This window comes from Heterocephalus glaber, unplaced genomic scaffold, assembly GCF_053883595.1.
Source record: "Heterocephalus glaber isolate CG9 unplaced genomic scaffold, H.glaber_assembly_v1.0 deba00001457, whole genome shotgun sequence".
Lineage (NCBI taxonomy): Eukaryota > Metazoa > Chordata > Mammalia > Rodentia > Bathyergidae > Heterocephalus > Heterocephalus glaber.
Window position 1 is genome coordinate 4,202,336 of NW_028258305.1, and position 12,024 is coordinate 4,214,359.

At 45.9% G+C, this 12,024-nt stretch overlaps 1 protein-coding gene across 1 annotated transcript in view; it reads left to right on the top strand.

Moving 5' to 3' along the window:
* The first annotated feature begins 1,088 nt into the window (after nucleotides 1-1,088).
* The window catches only part of LOC101699455 (protein Tob1-like), a 49,559-nt gene continuing 38,623 nt past the window's right edge, over nucleotides 1,089-12,024 (top strand). Inside the window, exon 1 of the mRNA XM_087216255.1 lies at nucleotides 1,089-1,109. Coding sequence (XP_087072381.1) covers nucleotides 1,089-1,109 — 21 coding nt within the window. The remainder of the gene's footprint in view (nucleotides 1,110-12,024) is intronic.

Sequence of the window (12,024 nt, forward strand, 5' to 3'; positions counted from 1 at the left end):
AGAGCCCAGAAGTTATAGCCTTTGGTAACCCTTCCTGGATGGCTCCTACAGGGTGCCAGGCAGGAGGCCAGGGCCTGGGGACCTGAGGGGAAATAAGACACAATTAGCTGCTGCCCAGAGCAGCAAGAGGCTCACGGTTGTGACAGCCAAGTAAAGTGGCCAAGTGTAGAGTGATCGGTACAATAACGGGGTGCGGCCGGGGTGCGGCCAGGGTGCTGGGCATAGGGACGCATGCCAGAACCACCTTCCCCTGCCAGGGGACTCAAGGACGGCCTCTGGGAGTAGGTGACCCCACAATAAGACCAGGGAAGCCAGCCGAACCTAGCCAACCCCAGGGTGCCGCCACGGGGGCCTCTCCAGGGCTCAGTCAGAAGCAGCACACCAGGCTGCCGGTCGGCCACCAAGATTAAGGACTCGGGGTACAGCGGAAGAGCGTGAGCGAGCCAGGTGCTGACGCACCCCACGCCTGACAGGCTGCCCTGCAGGGCTGACCCATGTCTCCCGCTCCTCTGAGGAGCGAGCCCTAACCCAGCCCTGGCCCCTGCCCCCCCCCCTTACACTTCCTGTTTCTAGCTGAGGGGGACCCGAGGCCAGGCCGAAGGGTGTTCAGGACTGGAGGACTGCAATCAGGCAAGTGGCTCAGAGTCCCACAACAGGACCAGGCCTGGCCAGCCCGTGCTGGGGAACCCGAGGCCCAGCACCTGACTTGCACTTTGGAAACGGAAGGAGGGAATAGGAGACCCTGAGTTTATTTATTCCTAGTAAATTGCCTTGCTAGTGGGGCTTACTAAGAGCAAACTGAAATGATTGGCTAAAATTTGGTTTGTTCATTATCTGGATATTCCAGTTGTTTTATTTATGCTCCACCAGACCCCAATGGCCTCCAATGCTTTTTGTACTACATAGCCAAGTACATCCCCATCTCGGACTGTACTTCCCAGGTCACATTTCTCGCAGCGGCTGCGGTGAAAGAGAACTGCTTTCCTTCCAGCATGTCCTCTCCCCGCTGTCCACAAGAGGGCCCAACAGGCCTGTTTGGGCCCCGCTTCTCGGCTCCTCTCACCCACTGTGCACCCAGTGAAGGCGAAATGCTACAGGGCCTGGCGCTGGTAAACGGAGCCAGTTCCCCAAGTATCTGAACATCACTCTTTGGAACACCAGGGCTTTTTGGAATGACAGGTGAGCATCTGTTCTCTAAAGAAGACATGAGATCCAGTGAAGTGGAAACATTATTGCAATCTTTAATAACCCTGAATGTAGGTCTGTTATGTTTACTGACCAGTTTTTATTCTGAAGGGTATGAGAGAAATAATAAAATAATCCTATATGGTAATTATAAATTAACGGGTATTTTAATGAGGCACACCACAATTTTTTTCCTAATGTTGAAGCTCCAACCCAGGGGCACTGAGCTGATCCCCAGCCCTTTTTATTTTAAGACAAGTTCTCATTAAGTTGCCCAGCCTGGTCTTGAACTTGTGATCCTCTTGCCTCAGCCTCCCTAGTAGCTAGGATTACAAGAATGTGCCACCATCCATGGCACAACCCTGCCTTTTAGAAGTGTTTTTTTTTAATATTAAGACGCGTAGATGATAACGTGAGTCTCGTTTTGTATCCAAGAGATGGTTCTTGGTGCCACACTATGAAGCTTTTTGAACAGTGGGTGAAGGAGACTGGAAATGCAAAATATTTTTAGACCAAAGAACTGTGTGGACCGGCAGGAGCATTTACATGGTGGCAGAGGGCAGGATGATCTTGGATCCATCCTTAGACAGCTCAGGTCATCTAAGTGGAAGGGATGGAGGGGTAACTGGCCCACCTGGCACCTGATTGGGAGGTACAGGTGGAAGGAACTGGAGGCAAGCTAGAAGACAGATACAGAACTCACTGTGGCTGGAGGCAGAAGCAGCAGGGGAATGGAGACTCGACCCCTATGCTTTCATCTCAGTAGTATTTACATACATGTGAAACATAGCAGAACACACATGTATGAGGGATGATTCCCTTGATCTTTCAGCACAGGCTCATTGCACAGGTTGCAGACTGTGCAGTAACTCAGCAGCACCTTCTACCCAGCCTGAGCTCTGTGGTACAGGATATAAAGAGTGTCCGTGTGTGACAGTAAAGAGACATGTCAGGCTGTGTGTCCATCAGCAAAGGAATCGTCCAAATCCATTCTTGTTCAGTGGAGCAGAACTGGGGACACAACCCTAGATGGGCTGGGGCAGGCTCAGGTGACCTTCAACTCCCCTGCATGGACAGACCTCATCCCTCAGTTTCCACCATCCCCTCTGCCAAGTTCCTTCTGTGGAACAAACTTTCGCAGTCTCCTGAGTTCTGTGGCTCAATGTGCAATCAAGGGTGGTAAAAATGACTGGACTGTGTGACCAGATGATTTCCCTCCTTCTCCAAAGCTCCCTTGGCAGGTCACCCTCATGGGGGAACCCCTCCCGGCTCATCAGGGAGTTCTGAGGCCGGATGTGGAGGCTTTTCTGCAGAGCTGTTCAGGTCAGCCATGAATAATCACTATTGAGCAAGAGCACACGCTCTGGGCACTCTCAGTCACATCTGAGTCCATCTCAGTTACTGAAAGAAGCCTGATCCATGCAGTGGGAGGCTGCAGGGATGGGAAAGCAGGAAGTCTTGGGGATAGCACTTGGGCCCCTGAACTCACCAGACAGAAGCACAGCATAGGCCCCATGGGAAGTGAGCCTCTCCCCAGTCCCAATCCCAGATAGACGCAGTCATTTGTAAAGGACAAAAGCCAGCATTAGGCACTGCTGCTGATGCTTGCTGGGAGAGTCCAAGAGATGCCGCAGTCTTCCTGGGAGCACCCCCAAGGACCGGAGAGACTAAGCTGTGCTCATCACCTGCCATGTGGCCTCACCCTCGACATAGGAGGCAGCTTGCACCATTCTGGGCTCCATCACCCCTTAGCTCCTGCTTAGCTCCACATTTCGCCTGGCCCTTGGACCATTTCAACACATGGGTGGCCACCGTGACATACAAGAAACAAAGGGCATCCATGGGAGGAAGGCAGTGTGTACATTTGAGGCTGGGCTTGGGGGTCTCTAGAGCAGCACAATTTACATTTAGAGCTGGATAACTCTTTACTGCAGGAGCTGACGTGTGTATTGTAGGACCTTCAGGAGTGTCCCTGACCTTTCCCCTCTAGAGGCCTCCCTCTCAGTTGTGATAAGCAAAGGTGTCTCCAGCCACTGCCAAATGTTCCCAGGGCAGCACTGCCCCCCGCCCCGAGACTCACTGGGTCATAGCCTTTATGACACCCCACCGTGTGTCCTCCCGCCAGAGTCTTCTGCTCTAGGATGTCTCTATTCTGTTCCAAGAAAATTGTGCTTTCCAAAATCTGTGACCTCGGAATCTTATTCTCTGTTCTTTCAAAAGACTGATCAATTAATATGCATGAATTCAAATTAAATTATTAATGGAAAAAGACAACAGTAATTCCCTCACCCACATTCACCTCCACAATCCCTCCTTTGTTACTTCCCTGGAACATCTTCCCAGGACCACTTAGAAGCAATCCCGGGACATACTGTGCATCTTATGACATTAATTACCCCAAGTGGCACAAGCGAGACCCTTGCTCTGACAAGCCACGGAGCACTCAAGCATCCGCTGAGAGGAATCCACTTGTCCCATCTGCCAGGCCAGAGCTTGGGAAATTACTTCCTCTTCCCAAGACCCAAAGCCATGACTTACAATGGGGAGGATTTCTGTCTCTGAAACTACTTTCCACATTTCTGTGTCCCCACCTCCTGGAGTGGGACGAAGGGCACTTCACCTAAAACCTCCACTGAGACCCTGACTTTCAAGCACTTTTCACGGAGACTCACTGGCTGGCCCTCCTAAAGGAAAGGATGGAGCAGGTGGAGAGAAAGCCTGGTGTCCCGGGTCAGCTACAGAAGTGACACCTGGGAAAGCCAGGATGGGTGCTCGCTGGCACTTGCTGCCTTCCTTCTTGCTGGAGTTGCTGTGACACGAAGACATTCCTCAGACCCAGTCCCAGTTAACGGCAATGAGTCAGCTCAGCCCAACAACCAGAATTCAACACTTATTCACAAATCATAATTTTAGTACAATCAGGCACAGCTTTAAATAAGAGCTCTGAGAAACCCACCCACCTATGACACGCCAGTGGGCTGCTCATCTCCCAGCACTGGGTGGACATTTGGTTAGTCACAGAGAGCATCTGGCCCAGCTCACTCGTCTCTTTGCCTTTTGAATCTCCAGACATTTCACCAAACAGACAGAGTCAGAATAAGTAGGTTTAGCAATTAAAATCTGTGTGGAGGCTGCCTTCAGAAGCATTTGGTGAATTTAGAAATAAATATTCCTCCATCCCAAATCAAACACGCATTGCAAAAACCTGAATGGAATATGCGTGAAGACAAATGGGCTGAAAGCTCATGGCAGAATCTTTCTTCTCCTTCAATAAGGAACACAAAGACCAGGTGTGGTGGTGCATGCCTGTAACCCCAGCTCTCCGGAAACTGAGGCAGGAGAATTGTGAGTTCAAGGCAGCCCTGGACTATATACTGAGACCCTGTCTCAAAAAAAAGAAAAGAAAAGAAAAAGAAACAAAAAACAAAAAGACTTCCATTCTCTGTAAGCTGAGTAATTTAAAGTAGGACTATCTCTAGTACAAAGCAGTGAGATCCTATTAAAGGAAGCATCTACATGGTTCTGAATAAAGAAATGTCCATCAGGGACCTTGTTCAGACATGAAGTACCCCACATGACACCCCACTACACAAAACCTGGTGTGTACAAACAAAACCATCAGGTATTGTGCAAGTGCCAGATTTCCTGCCTTCAGTCTCTGAACAGAAATCAGGGCTGGGATGGGTCTGTAGTTTGAGGGGCCTGGGAGGCTGGCCAGGGGGACCCCTGCAGGACCTCAGTCTCATATGAAGTGGGAAGAAAAGCCACCAGTAATAGCACCTGTGCCCGAGAGCCTGCCACCACACCACAAAAACAGGATGGGTCACCTCCATCCTCTACAGGTCTTCGGAGCCTCTAGTGTGGACTGGCACGGTTTGCTGGACTTGGTCAGAACCCAGCTTAGAGAAGCCAAGGCTTGTCTTCCACTTTCCCAGGGATCACTGAGTATTTCTTTTCTAGAATTCCTGAATTACAGACTGTACCTCCCACCACCAGCAGCTGGTGCAAACATCTGCCACCCAGGATCCAGATAACACACACACTCGCATGTGCACACACTCACACACCCCAGAAGCATGGTTCCCAGAGCCTGCTGCAGATCTTACAGGCAGTCCAGCCCCTGTGCAAGTGAAGGGTTGAGAGGCCCCTCATAGACCAAGAGCAAGAGCCTCAGCAAAGACAAATTCCTCCTGCTCCAGTGTCCACTAACAAAGCCCTCATTCTCATCAGAGGTCCAGAGCTGCACCGAGACAGGCACTGCACCCACGCCGGGTTGGACTTTTGCTCTCATTATCCTGCACAGTTTCCATCACACCCCACAAGATATAAAGGCAGCACACCCTCAAATGTCTTGTTCGTAGGACTTCATGCCAGTGGTTCTTCACATTTTTAAATCACAAGGTCTTCTGAGGAGCTGACTAAAACCAAAGACTCTTTGCCTAGAAAAATGCACTTTTCCCCAAAACTGACAGTAAAATTTCAGCAGGGATCAAACAAGTCCTGAAAACCATCCCTGAGCCACTAAAAACCTCTTCCCTATCACTGAATTTGAAAGCAAGGGGCATTTCCTGTCCTTGACTAACTACCTCACACATGCCCAGCCTCAGGTAACTCCATTAAACCACTGCCTGTGTTGGGGTAAAACAGCACTATTTCCTGGACCAGCCAAAGTCATAGCAGGAACTCTGTGGCTCATGCACTGCTGTGTGTCTGTGACAGGTGACAGCCCTCAGGGGCTGTGTCTTATCCAGTAGTTACTTCATGCCTGGCCCAAGCAGGCCTCCAGGGCATTTTGTCCCTTTACTCCCACAGCCCCACAGTGTGGAACACTGTTTCCATTTTACAGATGGGGACCCTGACTGTTAATGCCCTCTGGCCCATCCATTGCACCAGCCACAGCCAGTCCAAGAAAATGCCTTCCTCTAAACCAGCAGGCTTAGGGCCAGGGAAGTAGTTCAGCAGCGCAGTGCCTGCCTGGCAAACTCAAGGATCTGAGTTCAGAGGAAGATCCAACATGGCTTTAGTAGAGGAGAAGCCATGTTAGAGAGACTCAGAGAAACACAGAGAGGAGGAGGAAAGAGACCTAAAAGGAAAGAGACCTAAGAGATGGATTAATCAAATGCAAGGTGGTGACCATGTCTGAATTCTGCTTTAAAGAGTCCAAAGTAAAGAACATTATTTAGAAACAACTGTAGAATGCTCCACAAAGAAGAGAGAGCTGCTTGGGGACTGAGAGAATTGGCAGCAGTCAGAACTTGCAAGGAAAACACAGGACACAACTCCCACAGCAGCCCTCCACAGTAAACAGTTGGCTGTGTTCTTCATCTAGAGTGAAGCTTAGCCAGTCCCAGTATCCAGAAGGAAGCTCCCCGCCTCCATCCCAGGCTCCTAGGGCAGAGAAGCTGAGTCGATCCCAGCACCCGGAAGGAAGCTCTCCCGCTGCCATCCCAAGCTCCTAGGGCAGAGAAGGTGAGCCGCATGGGCACCAGAAGCACCCCAACCCCGTGGAAATGAGAAGACACATAAACAAGCCTCAAAAACAGACTTCCAGATCACCTACAGCAACCCCAAAGGGAAACGAAATGGAACACTCTGATACTCAACCACCTGGACTCTCTGAACTGGCAACAAAAGAGGATCTGGGAAAAATGAAATCAGAAATAATTACTCAGATAACAGCAAAGATTTTGCTCAGGGTTCAAGACATGATTAATAAATCTAGAGAGGACACAGATAAAAAAATAGAGGATCTGAGGAATATGATGGAATCCCAACATAGGAAACAAATGGAATCCATAAAACAGATACAAACAGATTTCCAAGAGATTAAAAACTCCATCAAAAGTCTGCACAGCAGAATGAACCAATGTGAGGATAGAATTTCACATATAGAAGATAAGATTGCAATTAGTGAGGAGGAAAAGAAAAATTGCTTTAAAATTGTAAGGGACCACGAGAAATCAATCCAGCAGCTGCTAGACAATGCAAAGAAGAATAACATAAGACTGATTGGAGTCAATGAAGAAAGAGGAGAGAGTGCAGATGACATAAAAAAACTCTTCACAGAAGTGATGGGAGAAAACTTCCCAAGGAGGGGAAAAGAACTTGACATACAGATAAGTGAGGCATATAGGACTCCAGCTAGCCTTAATCAAAAAAAATTCTACACATAGGCATATAATAGTTAGGATTCCAGAAATCCAACAGAAGAATAAAATTCTACAAGCAGTGAGAGAAAAGAAAGAAATCACATACAAAGGAAAGCCCATCAGAATCAGAGCAGACTTCTCAATGCAAACCCTCAAGGCAAGAAGAGCTTGGAGCGATGTATTTCAAGCCGTAAAGGAAAACAGCCTCCAACCCAGATTGATGTACCCTGCAAAACTATCTTTCAAGATTGATGGAGAAATAAAATACTTTGATGATAAAGAGCACCTCAGGAACTTCATGAATACCAAACCGGCACTCCAAACAATTTTAGACAATACCCTAGTGTCAGGTAAAAGGGCCGAAAACCAAGACCAGACTAGGCCACAACAAGCCTTTATTAGGGGAATAGATCTGCCAGGCTGTCTCTGAACAAAGGAGAGACAAAAGCAATATGGCCAGGGCAGGGAGAGTCTTTTATAGAGACTGAGGTGGGGTTTGTAGGGGCTGAGGTGGGGTTGAGTGAGGTAGTGACTAGGGAATGGAGGAGCCCTTGATGTCACTAGGTGGTAGGAGGTGATCAAGTATTAGGTTACTTTCTAGGCGGGAACAGGGGCATGGTGGGAAGAAGGGTTTATTCTTTGGTGGGAACAACCATCTTGGCATGATATCACACAGGGGAGGGGGCAAGGCACAATAGGAAGAGGGCAGCTACTATACATAATAGCTGTTGAGGTGGTGGGAGACCTATCACCTAGGAAAAGACAATGAGGATCACAACCCCAGGAAACCCAGCAGAATGAATACATTGGGCATGACAAATTAAACGCAAAGGGGGAGAATCCAACAAAAAGAAAAAGTCATGACAAGGCTTTTACAACTTTTAACTTCATCTCCCTAATGAGTGCATTATTCAATCTTGTTATTGTACTGATTGGTATTTTTCTGATTCTAGAGTTGCACACCATTCCTTGTGCTATACTGGCTATTTATCATCTTCTTATGTCTACATTTTAATTGGGTTGTCTATTAATGAGCTCTAAGAATTCTTTATATATTCTGCTCATAGGTTATATGCATTGTAAATATGGTCTGTTTAAGGACTACTTTTCATTTTAATGATGTCATTGAAAGTTCTAGATTTTGATGGAATCTCATTTATCAAGTTTTTTCTTTTGCACATCATGTTTTTTGTATCCTAGGTAGTTCTTGCCTACCTTGAATTCATAAATATTTTTCCTTATAATTTCTTCTTAAAGTTTTATACTTTTAGGCTTTCTTATTTAGGTTCATAGATCCCTTCAAGTTATTTTCATGTATGGAAAAGAAGGGTTGAGGTTAATTTTTTATATATGGATACCAGGTGTTCTAGTGCCGTTTGCTAAAGACACTGCCTCTTCCTCGGCTCTTGAATTGAGTTTATATTCTATAAAATACTAATGTTAAATAATCTTTCAAAACTCAGTGGACCATATATGTGTGGTTCTATTTCTAGATTCTCTGTTTTATTCCAATGATCTATATGTCTTTCCTTACACCAACACTGCCTTGATTACTGTAGCTTTAGAAGAAGTCTTAAAATTGGGTGCTAAATGTCTTCCAACACTGTTTTTGTTTTTGTTTTTGGCTTTTCTGAGTCCTTTGTACTCCTACATAACTTTTAAATTTCAATAACCAATTCTTCATTTATAGCAAGTATACACAGACCTGAATTTTTATATATACCTTGTGTTTTCTAATCCTGCTAAATTCAAATACAAGTTCTAGGGGCTCCTAGAGATTTCTTAGTATTTTCTCTGTAGATGATTATTTCATCTACATATAAAGATTTTGCTTCTGCCTTGCCAATCCTATCCTAGTTGTGTCATTTTATTGTCAGACTATTTTGGTGGGGACTAGGTTTCAAAGTTTAATGGCGAGATAAAGAGTAAGCATATCTTCCCTTGTTCCCCACCTTAAGGAGAAAGCATTGTATCTTCTCCATTCATATAAGGCGTTCTCTCTGTATGGAGTACATGTCTTTAATTTGTTGAGAAGTTTCTGTTCTACTTCTAGTCTCCTGATAGCTTTTACCATGAATAGCTGTAGAATTTAGTCCAATACTTCTTCTCCAACTAGTGACAGGATCATATGGCTTTTTCCTTTCCTCTGTTAAAATGATGACTTTTGGGGGTGGGTCTTCCAATGCTGAACCAACACTGCCATCCCTATAACAAAACCACTTTCTACATACTGCCAGATCTGACTTCCAATAGTTTGTTTTGTTAAACAAATTTCTTTCTATGTTCATACTTTTTTCTTCTATTATCTTTATCCAATTTTAGGATTAGCACAATGTTGAGTTCCTAAAATGAAGGGAGAAGTGTTCCTTCTTTTTTCTGCTTTAATTGTTTGATATAATTTATCAGTTAAAATGTATATGAGCCTGCTGTTGTCATATAGGTAAGTTTTCAAGCTAGGAATATACTTTCTTTAATAGGTGCTATTCAAATTTTATATTTCCTCCAGAGTCAGTTTCATTAATTTGTCTTCTAAGTTACTTCTTAGAAGTTGTCAAATTTATTTCAAAAAAGATTTTTGAAATATGCTTTCTATATCCTTTTAAATTCTGTAAAATCTGTGGTAATGTCTCCTAGATCTTAATATTGTAATTTAAAAAATGTATAACTGATATTGTGTAACAGGAAGAAAAGGTCTAAAAGAGCAGGGGAATTGAGAGGGGTAGGGGAAGGGAAAAAAAGGGAAAGGAAAAAATATGAGAAGAGGAAACAAATGGAAACAAGGTCTTTGCAAATAGGGAAGGGTGGAGGGGGTGAAGGGAGGGCAAGCGAAGGGGAAAAAAAATACGAACCAAGAGACTCATGTAATGGTACAAGATCCCAATGATGAATGTAACTGTATTTTATACCTAAAATGTACCAATAAAGCTAATGGGGGAAAAAAAAAGGATCTGAGTTCAATTCTTGGTACAAAAAAAAAAATCAAGATTAAAACAGCAGGCTAAAATCTAAATCTAATGTCCTTGCTTAGGGAGCTGCTAACAAGTTTGGTATGTGAACTGGATTGTCTTCATTTTCCTCTGCCTTTTGATTTTCTGTCCAGAGACTCAAGCCTGTGACTTTCAGGAGACCCACGCTTGCCAGGTTTGCAGTGGAACTCTAGGAAAGCAGTGCTTCAAAGAGAAGTCCTCTGTCCTCTCATGGAGGTCAGACAGGTGTCTGATCTGTGACAGAATATGAGCTTCACTGTAATCACATGAAACTACAAAATCTAACATCTGCATTTTAAAATATCGGTCACCGAACAAGCTTGGTGAGGTCACTGAGGAGCAGACATGCAGGGCCCTCTCCTGTGCCTGGCATGTGCCACGCCCTGAAGATATCGAGGAGAATAAGACAGGTCCTGTCCTCCTGAGCTGTCACCTGGCAGGGAAAGAAGGCATCGGATTCAGTAGAATACCCATGAGATAACCATTCCCCAGGATGTGACAGCCTGAGGGCCAGAAAGCAGGATGCGAGTGATGCTAGGGAAAGGGGACATGACGTCTCAGAGGTTCAGAGAGAGTTCAGGGGTTCAGGGAAAGTCTTAGAGGGTCAAAGTTCCAAGGTTCCAGAGGTTCAAGGCTGGTCTCTGGCAGTCAAGAAAGAAATAAGGAGATCTCTCTGAATTTAGAAGAGCATTGTAGGGCTGGGAATATAGATCAGTGATAGAGTGCTTGCTTGCATGCATGTGGCCCTTAGTCCCATCCCCAGGATGCAAAAAGCAAAAACAAACAACAATAAAAACCCTGCTAAAGCCAGAAGGACACTGGGGACAGAGGACACAGTGTGAGCTGAGAATTGAAAGGTAACCTGCCAGGAATGGGGTCCAGCTGAGGCACAAGTTCCTGGCCAGGGAAGCAGACATGCAGGGTTGGAGCCAGAAAACAACAGCAGGAGCCAGATCATGAAGGCTTTTGCCATTTATGAGGGTTTTTTTTTTTTTAGTGGAGAAAGGCTTTGATTCCATGCGCATTTTGGCAGGCAGTTGTGGCAGCAAAGGTAGGACCCACCCAGGAGAAACTGGAAGCAGGAGGTGGGATGGAGAGCCTCCGTACTAATTTAAGCCAAGGATGAGGAGGGTTGGAGCCCAGTTGTAGCTGGCTTCTGAAATAAACATTCACACTGAAAAATCCAGCAGGTTTGGCAGGGCTGGGCAGAAAGCAGAGAAAGAAATGCCTTGGGTTCCTCAGTTGAACAATGACAGTGCTGTTTTGGAGAGAGAAAGCTGGTCCCACGTGAAGAGAGACAGATAACGAGCTACACGTCTGCAGATGAAAGCTTTTGAGGGTCATAAGCCCTAAATCTGAACAAAAGGAGACACAAACTAAGGCTAGAACCTTTGGGCTGTTATTGTATAAAAGAGCTCAGTAAAGAACAGTGAGCAAAGGAGCCTGGGTATGAGCAGCTGAGTGTGTGCTGTGGCCAAGGCACCGCTCGAGGAGAGGTCAATACTAACAGCTGCAGAGAGGTAAGGACCGGAAGGCCCACAGGAAGTTTCTAGCCAGCAGTTTCTGCAGAACTTCATGGGACCAAAGTGACCAGAGAAAGCTCACACTATGCTTTAAAGGACTGTGACTGAGGCTAGAAAGAAGACAGGATATCCACCTTCAGAATAAGTTTTCACTTTCCTAGAGTGAGTGTGTGGCCCCTT